At 43.6% G+C, this 18,659-nt stretch overlaps 1 protein-coding gene across 3 annotated transcripts in view; it reads left to right on the top strand.

The window, feature by feature from the left end:
- Positions 1 to 18,659, top strand: part of mmut (methylmalonyl CoA mutase) — a 45,336-nt gene that overhangs the window by 23,471 nt on the left and 3,206 nt on the right. For 2 of the 3 annotated variants that reach the window (XM_065008907.1, XM_065008908.1), the window contains exons 10-12: positions 1,491 to 1,622; positions 3,160 to 3,307; positions 11,989 to 12,191. In XM_065008907.1, the coding sequence (XP_064864979.1) occupies positions 1,491 to 1,622; positions 3,160 to 3,307; positions 11,989 to 12,174 (466 nt within the window). In that variant the 3' untranslated portion in view covers positions 12,175 to 12,191. Of the gene's footprint in view, positions 1 to 1,490; positions 1,623 to 3,159; positions 3,308 to 11,988; positions 12,192 to 18,659 lie in introns of those variants that run through there. The other variant, XM_029631863.2, reaches the window with a different exon arrangement.

The raw sequence follows: 18,659 nt of genomic DNA on the forward strand, positions 1-18,659 counted from the left end.
ATCGGTAGGATAGTCAGTTTTACCTGGGTATGTTTGGCGGCGTGAGTGAAGGAGGCTTTGTTGCGAAATAGAAGGCCGATTCTAGATTTCATCTTGGATAGGTGATGTTTAATATGAGTCTGGAAGGAGAGTTTACAGTCTAGCCAGACAACTAGAATATGTGGACAACTACAAATACCTAAGTCAGAACCGTCCAGAGTAGTGATGCTAGTCGGGCGGGCGGTTGCGGGCAGCGAATGTTTGAAAAGCTTGCATTTAGTTTTACTAGCGTTTAAGAGCAGTTGGAGGCCACGGAAGGAGTGTTGTATGGCATTGAAGCTCGCATGGAGGTTTGCTAACACAGTGTCCAAAGAAGGGCCAGATGTATGCAGAATGGTGTTGTCTGCGTAGAGGTGAATCAGAGAATCACCTGCAGCAAGAGCAACATTGTTGATATATACAGAGAAAAGAGTCGGCCCGAGAATTTAACCCTGTGGTACCCCCATGGAGACTGCCAGAGGTCTGTACAACAGGCCCTCCAATTTGACACACTGAACTCTGTCTGAGAAGTAGTTGGTGAACCAGGCGAGGCAGTCATTTGAGAAACCAAGGCTGTTGAGTCTGCCGATAAGAATACTGTGATTGACAGAGTAGAAAGCCTTGGCCAGGTCGACGAAGACGGCTGCACTGTACAATATTTTATCGATGGCGGTTATGATATCGTTTAGTACCTTGAGCGTGGTTGAGGTGCACCCCTGACCAGCTCGGAAACCAGATTGCACAGCGGAGATGGTACAGTGGGATTTGAAATGGTCGGTAATCTGTTTATTAACTTGGCTTTTGAAGACTTTAGAAAGGCAGGATGGATATAGGTCTATAACTGTTTGGGTCTAGATTGTCACTCCCTTTGAAGAGGGGGATGACCGCGGCAGCTTTCTATTCTTTATGGATCTCGGGCGATCCGAAAGAGAGGTTGAATAGACTGGTAATAGGGTTTGCAGCAATGGCGGCAGATAATTTTAGAAAGAGAGGGTCCAGATTGTCTAGCCCAGCTGATTTGTACGGGTCCAGGTTTTGCAACTCTTTCAGAACATCTGCTACCTGGATTTGGGTGAAGCTGGGGAGGCTTGGGCAAGTAGCTGCGAGGGGTGTGGAGCTGTTGGCGGGGGTTGGGGTAGCCAGGAGGAAAGCATGGCCAGCCGTAGAGAAATGCTTATTGAAATTCTCAATTATCATGGATTTATCGGTGGTGACAGTGTTACCTATCCTCAGTGCAGTGGTTTGGGAAACACTGACATAAACAATCACCTAAGAAATACATAACAGCATTTTTCTTTGAACCCAGGACTCCCTGGCGATCAGTGTAATGCAGTTGTTACGGAATAGACATTCCTGATTAAATAAAGTAAGCTGAACTGCAGGGAATATTGAAGGAGAGCGTTGTGAAACCCTGTTGGTATATTTCATTAAAAGAGAAGTGTTTTTGAGACATGTTGTTGTGCATTCCCCAGATGTTCTGTTGGGGAGATCACGGATGCCATGAAGGCTGTGTTTGGGGAACATAAAGCCAGCACCAGGATGGTGAGCGGAGCCTACCGCAGCGAGTTCGGTGAGCATGAGGAGATCTCCACAGCACACAACCGGTAAGAGCAGAAAGAAAATAGTACTTGATTCTCTGTTGTACTTAATGTTAGAATATAGAATATCTTCTCTGCTCTGTTTTCAACCCCCTGAGACAGCACACTAGGGTTTGTAATAATATTGAATAACACAAAACATATTGAAACATGGTTGGGTGATATCAGCTTTTGTCCTATCATGATTCTGCACTTATGGCAGAAGATGTTTTCGCCTTCTAGTGGCCAATACTAATATTAAAAAAGGGAGTGAAACGGAATCGGAACATTGACAAAAGATAAGTGGATCCAAATATTTTCTAGTAGACTATTCTACTCTATTGGAGATGTGACACGAAAGAGATGTGTAGCCTAAGCCTGTCTGTGTGTGCCGAGGTGCGAGTGACAAAGTCAACATCGTGTGGCGGTTTGTTAGTCATCATGGGCTGCAGAGCAAGGAACTCTTGCTGTCCTTAGAACTGGATAATTATATACTGATTTGCATTTTTGCCTCATCCTCCTCTTATTAGGCCAGGGCTTACTATGCGTTGTAGGTAGGTTGCACATTGTTAGAATAATATGGAAATGGGCCTATATGCCTATAGGCTATGCATCCTTTCTTGCATAAGCTTTGCTCAGCTGTAGCCTAGCCTATGTTTTTTGACTTCTCATTGGATTTTTCCATCTTGGGATTTGAACCAGTAACTCTACTTGTCTGCCTTTTCCTTCCCAGTAAGATAACTGCCACCTCTTGACTCGATCTGATCGATCTGCAGAACAGTTCAGTTCCAGCAGGATTCATAGACAAAGCTTTTACTCTCATAGACAGAGCCTAAATCAGGTTTGTTCTCAAGGGACGCAGCATTCAGTCTGGCTTAACCAGGCTAGGTGGTTGTCCCCTTGGGAAGCCAAAGTGATTGGCATGCTTCCACACTTCAGCAATGCACGGAGAAGATGTTTGAAGGCCCTTATTGAACCTCCTATGTGATTGTTTGTGATCAGAGTTTTCAACTTTCTCCCCCATCAAGTCACTATTGCTGTTGTTGTGTCTGGAATTACAATACATTTAATTTGTGTAGAGCCTTTCAAGAACTTTAATAATATTACACATTTCTGAACAGGGTTGTGGAGTTTAAGAAGAAAATCGAAGCTCTTTGCTGGCAAATACACCAATGCAATAATTTGCATTTATATAGTGCATTATTCAAAGCAAAGGTAACTGACCTCATCAACCACCCATTTGTACAGTAGCATCCACCCATCTGAGCCATTTTATGCTAGACGTTCCACTACACAGAAAGGTTGTGTTCATTAGAGCACACCATACCAAAGCATTTAGCAACGGAAAACAAAAATATGTTTATTTTTGGACAAGTTACGGCAGTCCTTCCTTGTTTCAGTTCATTTTCTTCTGTTTGGTGTCTAATGAATACTACCCAGCCATCACTACAGTCCCTAATATGACCTCTCCTTCCCTGTCCTCTATTGAGTGTCCAAGGTGGTTGTGTACCATAAACACTTAATTATTAATAGCTATTGATATGACTTATTAATCTTCTCCCAGGGTGGTGGAATTTAAGAAGCATGAGGGCAGGAACCCTCGTCTGCTGGTGGCCAAGATGGGCCAGGACGGCCATGACAGGGGGGCAAAGGTCATCGCTACGGGATTCGCTGACCTGGGATTTGACGTTGACATTGGACCGCTCTTCCAGGTAAGCTTAGTTGCTAGCTACTGGACTTGAAGAGAAATGATAGAGTATTTATTTCCCAAGTGTTCACAGTAAAGAATGACTCCACGACAGGGAGAGAAGATCAAGTGAGGCATGGATTCAAACAAACGCAGATAAACAACCGAGGTGATTTCTCTTCGAGCAGTTAGCAGCGAATAGGATCTCTGCGAACCTTTGTGAAATTGCCTTAAATTGCCTATGAATCTATTTCTGTGCTTAGGTCGTTCATTTGCGTTGGGTTCAATCCCTGCCTCCGTGTTGTTTTAGTCACGCCTCAACTAATTCTTAAAGGTCAAGGCAGTCATTCACATAAGCTATGCCAGGCATAGCACAATGATCACTGCACTAAGGAACGTGTGTGATAACAATGGGACTCTAATGCAGCAATTGTTAATGCTGCATGCAGACATACCACATCATATTCGTACTTGGAAAAAGCCCTTACTATAAATCTGCAGGTGGGTCATATCTTGGTCAATCGTCCTTTTAAACGATTAACGCTGAAATTTGTCTGTGAGTGTGAGTCCATCTGGTCTACTCTAGACCTATGGAAAGCCTATGGAACATTCCCTACACAGGCATGGCAAACATCAAAGCTGCATACCGGCCAGTTCACTACGTTTCACCACTCTTCCCTTATCATTCTCCTAGTGAGGATAGTTAGACACTCCAGTCTTGTTAAAACGTCCCAGCCAATCCCTGAATCGGAAACAACATGAAATGCACTACTTTCATTCATCTGCTTGCCCTGCCCTCATATTTAGTCTCACATTGAAGTGTTTAACCATTTTATTTTCAGGACAACCAGGGCTACAAGTAGAAGATAACATTTGCCAAGTAGTTACATTCATGAGTTTTATTGACATGTCAATAAAGAAACGAGGTCTGCCAAAGCCAAAACCTGATTCAAAACAATAATAATTCTAAGAATGCTCTAAGTACCTAAATTGTTTGCTCAGTGGGAAATGACTATCCAACTAGTCAGTGACAACTGTGTGGAGTTTGACAGCAGTTAAGTGAGCTGCAAACGTGGTTTGCTTAGCTAGCTACATGCCAAATGGATAGGCTACCCTCACGGTTCTGAAATGACATGATCAATTGAAGTTTATTAATCATGAAAAGCATGCCATTACTTGCTGTATAACTCTGACGATAGAGCATGTAGAATAATACATACAAAAATGTAGTTCTGACTCTGCTCTTCAAGGGCTGATGAGATGATAAAAACGGCACATAGTTGTTTATGGTTTAGTGAAGCTGGGGGTCTCCTTGCCCTCCAGCAGCCGACTCGAACACTGTACCGTAATTGTGACGTTGTATTGATTCAAAACCTATAGAACATACACTTTCCATGACCAGGTGAATCCAGGTGAACACTCTTATTAATGTCACTTGATAAGGAGAGGAGATGGGTTAAAGCAGGATTTTTTAAACCTTGAGACAATTGAGACATGGATTGTGTATGTGTGCAATTCAGAGGGTGAACGGGCAAGGCGAAAGATTTGAGTCCCGTTGAACGGGGTGTGGTAGTAGATGCCAGGCACACCGGTTTGTCTCGAGCTGCAACACTGCTGGGTTTTTCACGCTCAACAGTTTCCCGTGTTCAGTGAACATTCAGTCTCACATACAGTCAGGTTCATAATTATTGGCACCCTTGATAAAGATGAGCCAAAAAGACTGCAAAATAAATAATACAAATACTGAGCTATATTGAATGCTCAAAAACATTGGGGAATTATATTGTTTTATACTAATGCAATTGCTCAGACAGAGATTTTGTTAAACAAGTAATACTTTTTTTCAAAGACAGCGCTCAAATTTATTGGCACCCCTGTTTTAAATACTGTTGCACCCTCTCATTGCGGGGATAATGACACAGCCTTTTTCTAAAATGTTTTAGGAAATTAGAGAACTCGTTGGGAGGGATCTTCAAACCATTCCTCCATACAGAATCTTTCTAGATCCTTGATATCCTTTGTCTGCTCTTCTGGACTGCCCTCTTCAATTCAAACCACAGGTTTTCAATGGGGTTCAAGTCTGGAGACTGAGATGGCCCTTGCAAAATGTTGCTTTGTGGTCAATTAACCAATATAGGGTGTGCTCCTTCAGGGCAGCTCACTGCTCAAGCAAAGCGATAATATATAACATTACCTACAAGCAGGGAGTGCAGTAAGCTATACCAGTCCCCCAAAACAGCAGAACCATACGACAGATGACTATGTGTAGCTACGGCAGAAAGCACTGTTTAAATATTATTAAAGTCATTTTACCTGTGCAAGACTGTATACTATGTGTGAATATTAACCATAGTATACAGTCTTGTAGCATGAGCTGTGCAATGTATGCCTTATATTTCTCGTATGACCCACCGCCGGGTACCCTCACTTGAGGCAAGATGAGCTGTCATCTTGGTATATGAGAATATTCTACTTATCTAACTAGCAACTGTAAGCAGTACGAACCCAGACGCCCTGGAGACGCACCGCTGGGTGCTTTCGCTGAAACGGAATGAGTGATCATCTGGTGGGTCTACATGATCTCCTTATGTAACAAGCAACCCTAAGCAATATGACCCAGCCAACCACCTGTAGCAATATGCAATGTACTTATATCAAGTAGCCAGCAAAGACGGCAACAAGTAGGCTATTGGCCACGGCTGACGCCATCTTAGCAAACTTAATGAGGCATGGCACTGGCAGATAAATTCATCGCCGTTAGGAGCTCTCAATAGACAAGTGAAGGAATTCTACCATTACGTGATTGTCTACTAGGCCTATGTGTGAATACTAACTATGTGTAGCATGAGCTAATGCAGCAGTATATCTATTTCTAACACGATGCACCGCCGGGTACACTCTGAGGCAAGATGAGCCGTCAACTGGACTACGGGACTGACCTGATTTTATGATCATACTACAATACTGCCATATGGCAATACTGCAGGAACTCATGCAGGCTCCACGATCCATGATCTTGAGGGTGAAGTTGGGAACGATTGAGAAGCAGTAGCAGTGGAATTGGGTGGCTCATAGCTCGTAACTAGCTCGTAGCGCTGATGAAGGAATCAGAGCCGTGATGAATTCCAGTAACTTGTCCTTGGTTGCCAGCATCAATGTTGAACAAAGGTTTGCCGTGTGCAGCTCAGCATGCAGGCAGCATGACATGAAAGAGAGGACAAAGCAGTATTTGTTCTGGTTTAGATGACTGATGTTCCATGCTAATTATTTCATCTTGGAGTGTATGAGAGTACAGTTAACATGTGAGTGTCCATAGTGCAAGCAGAACGTAAGAGATCATGCAAGATTAAAGGCAAGGAACATGTAGCTTATTCAGACTGAAGAACCCCTAAAGCCATCATACGGACCACCTCTGGAAAGTGTAATGCAACCTCAACATTGTTGCCTTAACATGAACTCAAAGTTGTGCTACTGAGTGAGGAGAGATACCAACTCATGTTGGTTGCTTCTCCGTAGTCCACGGAAAGAAGGCGGGACCGATGGATTCCTGAGCAGACTGCACGCCAAAGGGTCCTGACGCTCAATATTAATTGAATCCCTGCTATCGAGCCATGATAAGAAAGGCTGCATTTGCCTAACTGAAATTTGGAATAGAAAATATATATACGTGGTTATATAACAGAAGACATTGTACAGAGAGAAGATCAGACAGTAGACTGCTGCAGAGTGGCACAGCTCAGCCATGACACACCATCACATGGCATAAATCAACATACAGACGGTATTACTAACAACCCCCCCCCCTCCCCCCGTTAGTACAGGTGGTTACGTAACTATCTAAATAGCCTAATGACCTACTAATACTGCTCAGCAGCAGTGAGAGTGACATGATAATCTAAAACCTAGACCTAATAAATAGTCTACTTGAGCTGAAGGTTTATGTCTATGCCGGTATATGCCGGTAAGCCGTGAGAAAATAATAAATGACCTGATAACGAGAGAAATAGACCCCATAGATTAATAGAATAAGCCTTGATATCTGAAATAAACTCTCTAACAGACGTTCCCATTAGAGGCGATAGCCGCTTGATCGCCGACAGCGTATCGCTATGTGACTGTTTAGCAAGCCCACCGCCTGCTAGGTAACGCTGGTAACAACAGGGTTAGGCAACACGGATCAAACTATAGCGAGCCCTGATTTGGTCATCGCACAGCTATACAGCTTCAGCTTCCCCACTAAGGTCCAAGATGATAACCCTAACTTTTCTTCCTCCGATTTCAAGTTAGGGTTTAGGTTAGGCAATAGTATACATGTGCATTGAGGCTGTAGTGTTATTTGAATGCTAATTGTAGCGATCATTTCATTATAGTCATCATGTATTAGCTCCTATTATTATTATGTGTGATCTTCATGTCTTACATACTACTTCTATCGTGTGTTTAAGGCTGCAACTCTTATGCAATGGTGACTGCTAGCACATTTAGGTGTGAGCTGATATTCTTTGCTTCGTTATGTACACACGGTATTGCATATGGCACGGCTGCCGATTATCACATTTGTATGAGCATGTGCACGGTTAGGTTCAGTAGCTTAATACACGCTGACCAGGGGTGAAAGTAAGGCGGTCTGGTACTGCGTCCCGGCAAAATAAATAGTGGGGGTACGCCGTACCGGTAAAACATGAGCCTGTCACAATAATTAAAACAAACATGTAAACTGTAGGCTATTTCACAATTATGTATCATTTACCGCATGTCAGAGGCATGAAAAATGTGCGAATGGACTTGAAAACGGGTGGTATAGTCGACAATCCAAAATGACAAGGCAGAGATAAGTGGCCGACATCGAGACTTGTTCGCAGCAGTGAACTCAAAAAAAATAAAAATCTGTGTTAGAGGTCTCTTTCCATTCACCATACAGACAGTTTAGAGGCTGGAAATACAGTAGGTTGAATGTGCACGCGTAGTCTAGTAAAGGAGCCCTTTGAAGTGATTGTTTGACAATCAGATAAAAACATAACTGGTTGTGTTTATGCCCCAATTAAAGGTAATACATTTTAAAAGTTAAATGACAAATCTTTATGATTAGTCCCACAGGGATCCTATTGAATTAATAGGGGTTCTATATGGAATTCTATGATTGGACCCATACCTGGAAGAACATTACATCTACTTTCACCCCTGATGATGACTACAATGACACGATCACTACAATTAGCATACAATACAATAGCATACGATAAACTAAGAATAGAGTCAGTAAACTGTCACTAGAATAATAATACTACTGGAACACGAAGATAGACGGACACGGACTACTACCTATGTCAAATGTATGACGCATGATTAGAAATGGCTTGAACTTGAACCTACTGCTGCAGATAAGCATGAAGTAAATGTAACTACGTTGACTGAAATGATACCGTCAAACGTATACTAGTCTGACTCATGCTACAGTATGCACTAATGAGCTAGCAGATACTCTGATTTTGCTCAGAGCAGAAAAGCAGTAAAAGTGTTGAGATACTAGTACACTAATCCAGACCAGTCTCAAATTAAGAGAATGCATTTCTAGCTTAAACTGTGTAAGGGAATAGGGTTCCAAAGAATAATATTGTCCGAAAATAATTTGTACAATATTTAAGGTGTGACTGCCGACGCAAGTCACATGAACTAATGTGACTGGGATGACCCATAAAATGTCAGCTATCACTGATAGAGTGCCTTGCCGTGGTCTCGTGAGCTGCGCGACACAGTGATGGCTACTATCAATATTGATGCTGCACTAAACTAATCACCAGAATCACAGTGACAAGCACCATCTTCTGCTCATGATAAGAAAACATGGCTACTCCCTCACTGTATATCGATGCATAGCCTGTATAGCTAGCTTAGCATAGCCTACTTCCTCCTTGTATGGATAAGGGATGATTCTCCATGATGGTGTGTGTGTCCCCGAGCATACAGACTCTGCCCGAAAGCTGGCATTGGGAGCAAACAGTAGGCTATACAATAGGCTACTCCCAAGGCTAATTCTACTTAGCTAGCTAGTTTGTAGCCGGCTATTTACTGACAACCTTAGAGCAGCAACATGGTTGATCCTCTCAATCAGCAGTAACTCCTGTCCGCATTGTTTCTTCATTCACTGACACACATCCCAACACGTCCACCCACAAACACCAACAGACCACAACATTCACTACCACACTCACATAGCCCACACCACAACATCTCCACCCACACAGACCCACAAACACCAACAGACCACAACATTCACTACCACACTCACATAGCCCACACCACAACATCTCCACCCACACACACCCACAAACACCAACCTACCACAACATTCACTACCACACTCACATAACCCACACCACAACATCTCCACCCACACACACCCACAAACACCAACCGACCACAACATTCACTACCACACTGACATAACCCACAACACCTCCACCCACACACACCCACATACACCTGTAGACCTCAATATTCAATATCCACAAAAAAGCTGCACACATCCAACTCTCAACCTCCTCACAGTGACACACATTCAACTCCACCCACCCACACACAGCCACGAACACATACGGTGCCCAACCCTTCCCCCCCTCACACTGACACCCACACACAGCCACAAACACATACAGCGCCCAACCCTTCCCCCTCCTCACACTGACACCCACACACTGCCACGAGAACCTACAAGGTTTACCGCAGCCATGGATGCAAAAATGTTAGAAATGCTCAGCCTGCAAAGACATTTAGTCCAGATTCAGCAAGACAGGAACTCTCTCTCTGAAGAGTTCACTGCTGATTTGCAGCGTATTACTGAGCAGTGATTGTTAATTGAAGTAAATCCGTTTTTGAATGAACAGTGATTGTAATTGAAGTAAATTAGTTTTGGAATAAGCAGTTATTATTATTTAAGTAAATCAAATCAGTTTTTTTTATTTTTTATGGTTCTCAATGTTATAGTCAATGGAATAGATTTTTGGAATGTTTTGTGTTATTTATGTATGCAATCTAATAAACAAATATTTAGCTTTTCCTTGTTAGTCCTTTTTGTTCTCTCTGCAAACTGAAGTTCCTTCTGGAAAAAGAAAGTTATTCTATGTCATGTGTCTCAATCATTGAAAATGCTATTTCTTAAAAAATGGACACCAGAACAATTTTCTCCATTGTGCAACAATAAGTATTACATTTTTTTTTTAGAGCAGGCGCATTATGTTGTCCCTCTTCTGGACAGCCTGGTTACGTGGGGCCACTCTATTGTCTGCAGGATCAGGGACTCGCTCGATGTTATGTGCCACAACATGGTCCTCTGTGATGCCTTCATGGATGAGGACCATGTTGTGGAGGACACAGGGCACTGGCGATGGCTTCTAGCCTCTTCTCCAGCAGCAGCATTCCAGAGGTTGGAGTCTCCTCCATTGGCACTTTAACAGCCCAAAGGACGTCTGTGGATCTGGTTAAATCTTTTGTGCTTGTCCAATAGGTGACTATTGTCCCTGAATGGGACAATAAGATCCAGGCTTATGGGATAGGCAGACTACCCCCATGAGGTGGTACTGCTCTGGCAAAGGGTAGGCATCGAGGTGAGCCTTAGGGTTGCTGGTTCTGTACATGCGTGCATCATGCACAGAACCAGCATGGCCCGCGTAGACATGCATGAAACAAACGTTGCTGTCGCACACAGCTTGCACCTGGAACCTGGGTTGACCTTTCTGGTTTATGTAGGCGACCCAGTGTTCGGAGTGCCCCCTGATGGGAATGTGGGTTGGATTTTGTCACCTTAATGTTTTGTCCTTCACTACTGTAAGCCAGAGGCAATTAGCAACGATACTATTGTGTATTGTTCATTATAGGCTTACTATTCACAATGTAGGCTACATTCTATTTTTACATTTGAATTATTTGCTCTAAAAGGGCCATAAAGAATATACTTTAACCTACATAAATAACATTTGGTTGATTATAAAGGACTTATGTCTGGCTGGTTGACTGTACACCCCCCACCCACCTAGCTGTCTGGTTGGTCAACTAACTCGGCGGCTGGGTGTGCGTTCGTGCTTCTTTATATGATAGATAGATGACTAGCTACTGTTAAGGGTTGCGTCAATCGGATCTGGTATCAGGATAAATATGACATTGAGGCACCGATTGTATACTATGTACTTTTTATTAGCTAAGCAATAAGTGGTAAATGCAATTTTCGTATATACGGGCTCTCTGTCAAACTTCGCAGGGCAGCAAATAGAGAACTGACTTATTTCTGACAAAAATATTATAATATACTCTGACAGAAGTAGTTCCTGCTTCCGAGCCGGCCTGTCACAGAGTAGAGACTGGGCGTGGTTTAAACTCACCCAGCCTATCATTGATTGTTGGCGCACAGGCTGGTCCCAGCCCCTGGGCGCTTCAGCGGTCAGTCGTTGTAGTTGTGTAGAATATCTATGCGCCCATGCTCGATACAGTTATCACGCACCTGGCTCCTGTTATCTAACAAAAGACCGTTCGCTAATATATTGCTTGTTGAACGTGCCTTGGGGCAGTCTCAGCCTTAAAATATAACACATGATTTAGAAGTAATCGTATAGGAGGACCACTATATAGACTTTCCACATCATTGGCAGTGATCGACTACTAACGTGATGATGACTACTGTTTTTTCATACTACTTTGTTTCCTCCTCTATAGACCCCCCTGGAGGTGGCCCAGCAGGCGGTAGATGCAGACGTCCACTGTGTTGGGGTCAGCACGCTGGCCGCAGGACACAAGACCCTGGTCCCAGAGCTTATCAAGGAGCTTCGCAACCTCAACCGCCCTGACATCCTGGTCATCTGTGGAGGGGTCATCCCACCTCAGGTAACCTGTGACCCCTAACCCAACCTCAACCACCCTGACATCCTGGTCATCTGTGGAGGGGTCATCCCACCTCAGGTAACCTGTGACCCCTAACCCAACCTCAACCGCCCTGACATCCTGGTCATCTGTGGAGGGGTCATCCCACCTCAGGTAACCTGTGACCCCTAACCCAACCTCAACCGCCCTGACATCCTGGTCATCTGTGGAGGGGTCATCCCACCTCAGGTAACCTGTGACCCCCTAACCCAACCTCAACCGCCCTGACATCCTGGTCATCTGTGGAGGGGTCATCCCACCTCAGGTAACCTGTGACCCCTAACCCAACCTCAACCGCCCTGACATCCTGGTCATCTGTGGAGGGGTCATCCCACCTCAGGTAACCTGTGACCCCTAACCCAACCTCAACCGCCCTGACATCCTGGTCATCTGTGGAGGGGTCATCCCACCTCCGGTAACCTGTGACCCCTAACCCAACCTCAACCGCCCTGACATCCTGGTCATCTGTGGAGGGGTCATCCCACCTCAGGTAACCTGTGACCCCAACCTCAACCGCCCTGACATCCTGGTCATCTGTGGAGGGGTCATCCCACCTCAGGTAACCTGTGACCCCTAACCCAACCTCAACCGCCCTGACATCCTGGTCATCTGTGGAGGGGTCATCCCACCTCAGGTAACCTGTGACCCCTAACCCAACCTCAACCGCCCTGACATCCTGGTCATCTGTGGAGGGTCATCCCACCTCAGGTAACCTGTGACCCCTAACCCAACCTCAACCGCCCTGACATCCTGGTCATCTGTGGAGGGGTCATCCCACCTCAGGTAACCTGTGACCCCTAACCCAACCTCAACCGCCCTGACATCCTGGTCATCTGTGGAGGGGTCATCCCACCTCAGGTAACCTGTGACCCCTAACCCAACCTCAACCACCCTGACATCCTGGTCATCTGTGGAGGGGTCATCCCACCTCATGTACACTGTAACCTTTGACTTGTAGGGAGATGAACCCTGAGAATGTCCTGAGTCTCTGTCAGTCTTTCTCTTTCTGATACCAAATAATGATCTCCCTCTCCAAGGTTACTCACTCAAGCTCTCATAATTAAAACAATTTTTAAAAACGTCAAGAAATATACATATACAGAATATACAACTATCCACCTCTTTCCCACCATCTTTCTCCTTTCTCTCCGCAGAATACTAAACAATAATAGTGTAAATGACACCAACACGAGCTGCCATCAGTTTCTCTCATCAAATAGGAAAATAAAGAAGACCAGATTAGTCTCTCTGCTTGACCAAACAGTAGAATAACCCATAGCCTGCTCAGTTAAACACGACAGATCACTCTGTCCTTAGAGTCCCAGGACGGTGTACAGCCATCTTGTGGAGAGTAACAAAGAGACTAAAGACAGACGAGATCATCCCTGCAACCCCCCAGATAGGAGCACGTTTGTCCACGACCTGCGGTCTCACAGTGGTGAACCATCGACAATATTAGAACACGAAGGCTAGTGTTACAAAACCGATTTAACTAGCCTGCTAATATGTATTCTCGCTAAGTCTAGGGGTCCAAGGCCTAGTTACCTGGTCTGTAACCTGATTTAAAGTTGTGCATTTATGTGAGAAATCTGTGTATGAGGACTGTGTTGTATGTACATGTGCCCGCCCAGGAGACGGCAAACCTAGCGGGATCCAGGGCCAGCTCCGTCCTGCCTCCCATAGGTCGGCTAACCAGATTTATTGTTTGTTGTTCAAAAGGGTGACAAAAACACACACAGAGAGTGGTGCACACATGGAACCTATGAGATTGTTTAATTACTGCTAGGCCTGAAGAGTGAGAACATTGAGTTAGTTGAGGTAAACACAATCAGGCTGCCTGATGACTATTTCTGATTACCGTCTTAATATACACACAAATGTGCGTGCTTGTGTCTTGGTAGTTTAACAAATCAGTTGCCTTCTGCAGGGGACCAATGGATGCCTTTATAATGTATTGTGGGATGGAGGTGTTGCTCGGAGTGGGTGTGAATTGGAAAAGTCAAAGCAGTGCAAATAGGAATTGACATCAAAATCCATAGCTCTGCCACTTGATGCCTGGATGCACACACACACACACACACACACACCTAGTAATAGCTACTGGTGTCCTGTGAGAGAGATGAAACCATTTAGTTTATTTATTCAGAGAGACGTCTCATTTATGAAACCATGTTTCTGTGTTCACACAAATAGACATTAGCCGATTTATAGAGCCAACAACAACAAACATAAAACAGCCAGGATCAGAGGCCCATGTTGAACACACAAGATTGTATCATAACGAATACAATACCATGAGAACTGCCGCTAACATTCCTAGACGTGACGTGATTGCGTCGCCTTGTCCTCTGTCCTTTATGTATAGATAGTGGTATTCATAGTGAATATTTTATTCATAAAGAGCTTTTCTTCAGCTTCGACACTATGCTACAGTATAATAGCTCTGCTATATAGATATCAAAATATGCAGGTTTCTCAGGGTGCATTCACAGCAGTGGTGGTTAGTGCCATTAGAGATTAGGGATGGTGATTTGATAGGTGTATGCTACTACATGATACTCAAATTTGCCTTATACCCATAATGAGGTTGCTACAACCTAGCCTAGAAATTAACATTTGTAATATAGGTGCACAGGGTCTAGAGACAAATTGTGGTAATCAAAGTGAAAGACAGTGACACTTTCAATATCACCTTGCACACTCTTGCCTGCATCTATCTCATCTGGGGTGTAATCATTAGTCCAAACAGTTGCAAACTGCTTTGCAACTAAAACATGAGTTTTTATTGGACAAATTCAGGTAGATCCCTCCTTGTTTCATTCCGTTTTCTTCAGTTTAGTAACAGAATCGGTGGACTGAATAAATCCCTGATCACCTGCACACACAGTTCACTTTCATAGCAGCCACATAAAGCATCATCACTTTACTCGTTCTATAATTCCTTCGATCATCTACGTGCTCTCCTCCTCTTACATTTTCCCTTTGCTTGTGGACTTCAGTGCACAACACAACAGGTGTCTGTTACCAGGCGCAAAAACCTCTCCAAGCCAAACCTTCATACCATAACCCCTAACCGCTACACAGCCTACATTGTTGTCACCATATTAACATTATGTCAACAAACTAAAATTAACACATTAGTAAACCCACAATCCAAACCTTGTGTACAATCACACAGTACAGTGTACAGCAACCAGTTTAGCAGGCAATACATTCATAAAACCGAAAGCTTACTTTGACTTGGAACAGATGAAGTGTTGGATAGCCTTAGCCAGCTGGCTAACATAAATACCATTCCTCTCTGTTTGAGTCAGGTTGTTGAGTAGGCTAAATTAGCTGCGTTGGCTAAGTAAGTGAAAGGTATAACAGCATCCACTCTCCTGGGAAGGATTTCTACTAGATGTTGGAACATTGCTGCAGAGACTTGCTTCCATTCAGGCACAAGAGCTTGCTTCCATTCAAGAGTGAGGTCAGGCAATGATGTTGGGCCATTAGGCCTGGCTCACAGTTGGCGTTTCAATTCATCCCAAAGGTGTTCGATGGGTTTGAGGTCAGGGCTCTGTGCAGGCCAGTCAAGTTCTTCCACACCGATCTTGACAAACCATTACTGTATGGACCTCACTTTGTGCATTGTCATGCTGAAACAGGAAACGGTCTTCCCCAAACGGTTTCCACAAAGTTGGAAACACAGAATCGTCTAGAATGTCATTGTATGCTGTAGCATTTAGATTTCCCTTCACTGGATCGAAGGGGTCTAGCCCGAACCATGAAAACCATCCCCAGACAATTATTCCTCCTCCTCCAAACTTTACATATGGTACTAGGCATTTGGGCAGTCTGTCAAACTGGCAGATGGTAACGCGTGATTCAATACTCCAGAGAATCCGTTTCTATTAAATCTCTAGAGACCAAGCACGCGGTTTGATCCGGATGTCAAAAAGGGTTAAGAAATCTACAAAACTAAAGACCAGAGAAGGTATCCCCACACTGAAATGGTTACCACTCTGAGACCAGCGAGACCAACAGCGTAAGCTGAAAGGTACTGGATGGCTAGACACTGAAACTTTCTCGAGTGAAGAAGATGAAAACTACACAGGAACATTCAGTCTGCAGCTGTTTAAGTACTTTAGTCTATTACCCTCATCCGAGAAATGGATCTGAAAGATCCATTCTAAAGAACAATTTCCTATCAAACGGCTGTTGGTACGTCTGACATATCCATAATAACAGAGCTACAACTACGAAAGACTTTGATCTCTGGTGGACAAACCAGAGACTTTCTGTCGAATTACTCCCCAGACGGATCAAGTGTTTTCAACGGAGAGACCGCAAAGACATACAGTCGGCGTTTATATACACTTAGGTTGGAGTCATTAAAACAAATTTCTTGTTAACCAACTCTAGTTTTGGCAAGTCTGTTAGGACATCTACTTTGTGCATGACACAAGTCATTTTTCCAACAATTGTTTACAGACAGATTATTTCACTTATAATTCACTGTATCACAATTCCAGTGGGTCAGAAGTTTACATACACTAAGTTGACTGTCCCTTTAAAAAGCTTGGAAAATTCCAGAAAATTATGTCATGACTTTAGTAGCTTCTGATAGGCTAATTGACATCATCATCATTCAATTGGAGGTATACCTGTGGACGTATTTCAAGGCCTACCTTCAAACCTAGTGCCTCTTTGCTTGACATCATGGGAAAATCTAAAGAAATCAGCCAAGACCTCAATTGTAGACCACCACAAGTCTGGTTCATCCTTGGGAGCAATTTCCAAACGCCTGAAGATACCACGTTTATCTGTGCGAACAGTCGTACGCAAGTATAAACACCATGGGACCACGCAGCCATCATACCGCTCAGGAAGGAGACGCGTTCTGTCTCCTAGAGATGAACGTACTTTGTTGCGAAAAGTGCAAATCAATCTAAGAACAACAGCAAAGGACCTTGTGAAGATGCTGGAGGAAACCGGTACAAAAGTATCTATAGCCACAGTAAAACGAGTCCTATATCGACATAACCTGAAAGGCCGCTCAGCAAGGAAAAAGCCACTGCTCCAAAACCGCCATAAAAAAAGCCAGGCTATGGGTGGCAACTGCACATGGGGACAAAGATTGTACTTTTTGGAGAAATGTCCTCTGGTCTGATGAAACAAAAATAGAGCTCTTTGGCCATAATGACCATCGTTATGTTTGGAGGAAAAAGGGGGAGGCTTGCAAGCACACCATCCCAACCGTGAAGCACGGGGGTGGCAGCATCATGTTGTGGGGGTGCTTTGCTGCAGGAAGGACTAGTGCACTTCACAAAATAGATGGCATCATGAGGAAGGAAAAGTCTGTGGATATATTGAAGCAACATCTCAAGACATTAGTCAGGAAGTTAAAGCTTGGTCACAAATGGGTCTTCCAAATGGACAATGACCCCAAGCATACTTCCAAAGTTGTGGCAAAATGGCTTAAGGACAACAAAGTTGAGGTATTGGAGTGGCCATCACAAAGCCCTGACCTCAATCCTATAGAAAATTTGTGGGCAGAACTGAAAAAGCGTGTGCGAGCAAGGAATGGGCCAAAATTCACCCAATTCATTGTGGGAAGTTTGTGGAAGGCTACCTGAAACGTTTGACCCAATGTTGGGGATACACGTTCCCATTTGGGAACGCCCCCCCACCCCCTCAGCTGGAATGTGGCGCATGGAATGCAAGAAATATTCCTAAAAATATTTAACCTCCACACATTAACAAGAAAAATAGCTCAAATGAAAGATAAACAAGTTGTTTATCTACCCAGCAAGTCAGATTTCTAAAATGTTTTATGGCGAAAACATAGCACATATTTATGTCAAACCACCACCGCAGACATACCTCATTAGCATAGCCAAGTAGGAAAAAATATGCAATCAACAAACGCAGGATTAAAAGAAAAATCATTTCACTAACCTTTTGAAATCTTCATCAGATGACAGTAATATAACATGTTACACAGTACATTCATTTTTTTTCAATAATCTGCAATATATATCCATAAATCTCTGTTTACAATGACGCATCGTTCAAAAAATGCTACTACAATGTCAGGAGAAATGAAATAGCTCCGGCAGATAACGTCAGCTAACAAGGAATACACATCATAAACTTTGACTAAATATGCATGTTTTACATATCTATAGGAAGATACACTTCTTCTAAATGCAATCGCTGTGTTACATTTATTTTTAACGTTACAGGTTGCGTTCACTAGGCTATACTAGGAGTCGGCGCTCCAGAATTAGCATTATCGCTCCTCTATCTTGGAGTCGACAGAAACCCAAAATTACCACATAAATATTCCCTTACCTTTGCTGTTCTTCCATCAGAAGACCTGGAAGGGATTATACTTACCAAATCAGCGTTTAGTTTTCAAGTCTGTGTCTTTCGGTTCTCAAAAACGGCACATTTCGGTCAAAATGTAGGCAAATTTCAAGTGG

Source organism: Oncorhynchus nerka, linkage group LG24, assembly GCF_034236695.1.
Source record: "Oncorhynchus nerka isolate Pitt River linkage group LG24, Oner_Uvic_2.0, whole genome shotgun sequence".
NCBI lineage: Eukaryota > Metazoa > Chordata > Actinopteri > Salmoniformes > Salmonidae > Oncorhynchus > Oncorhynchus nerka.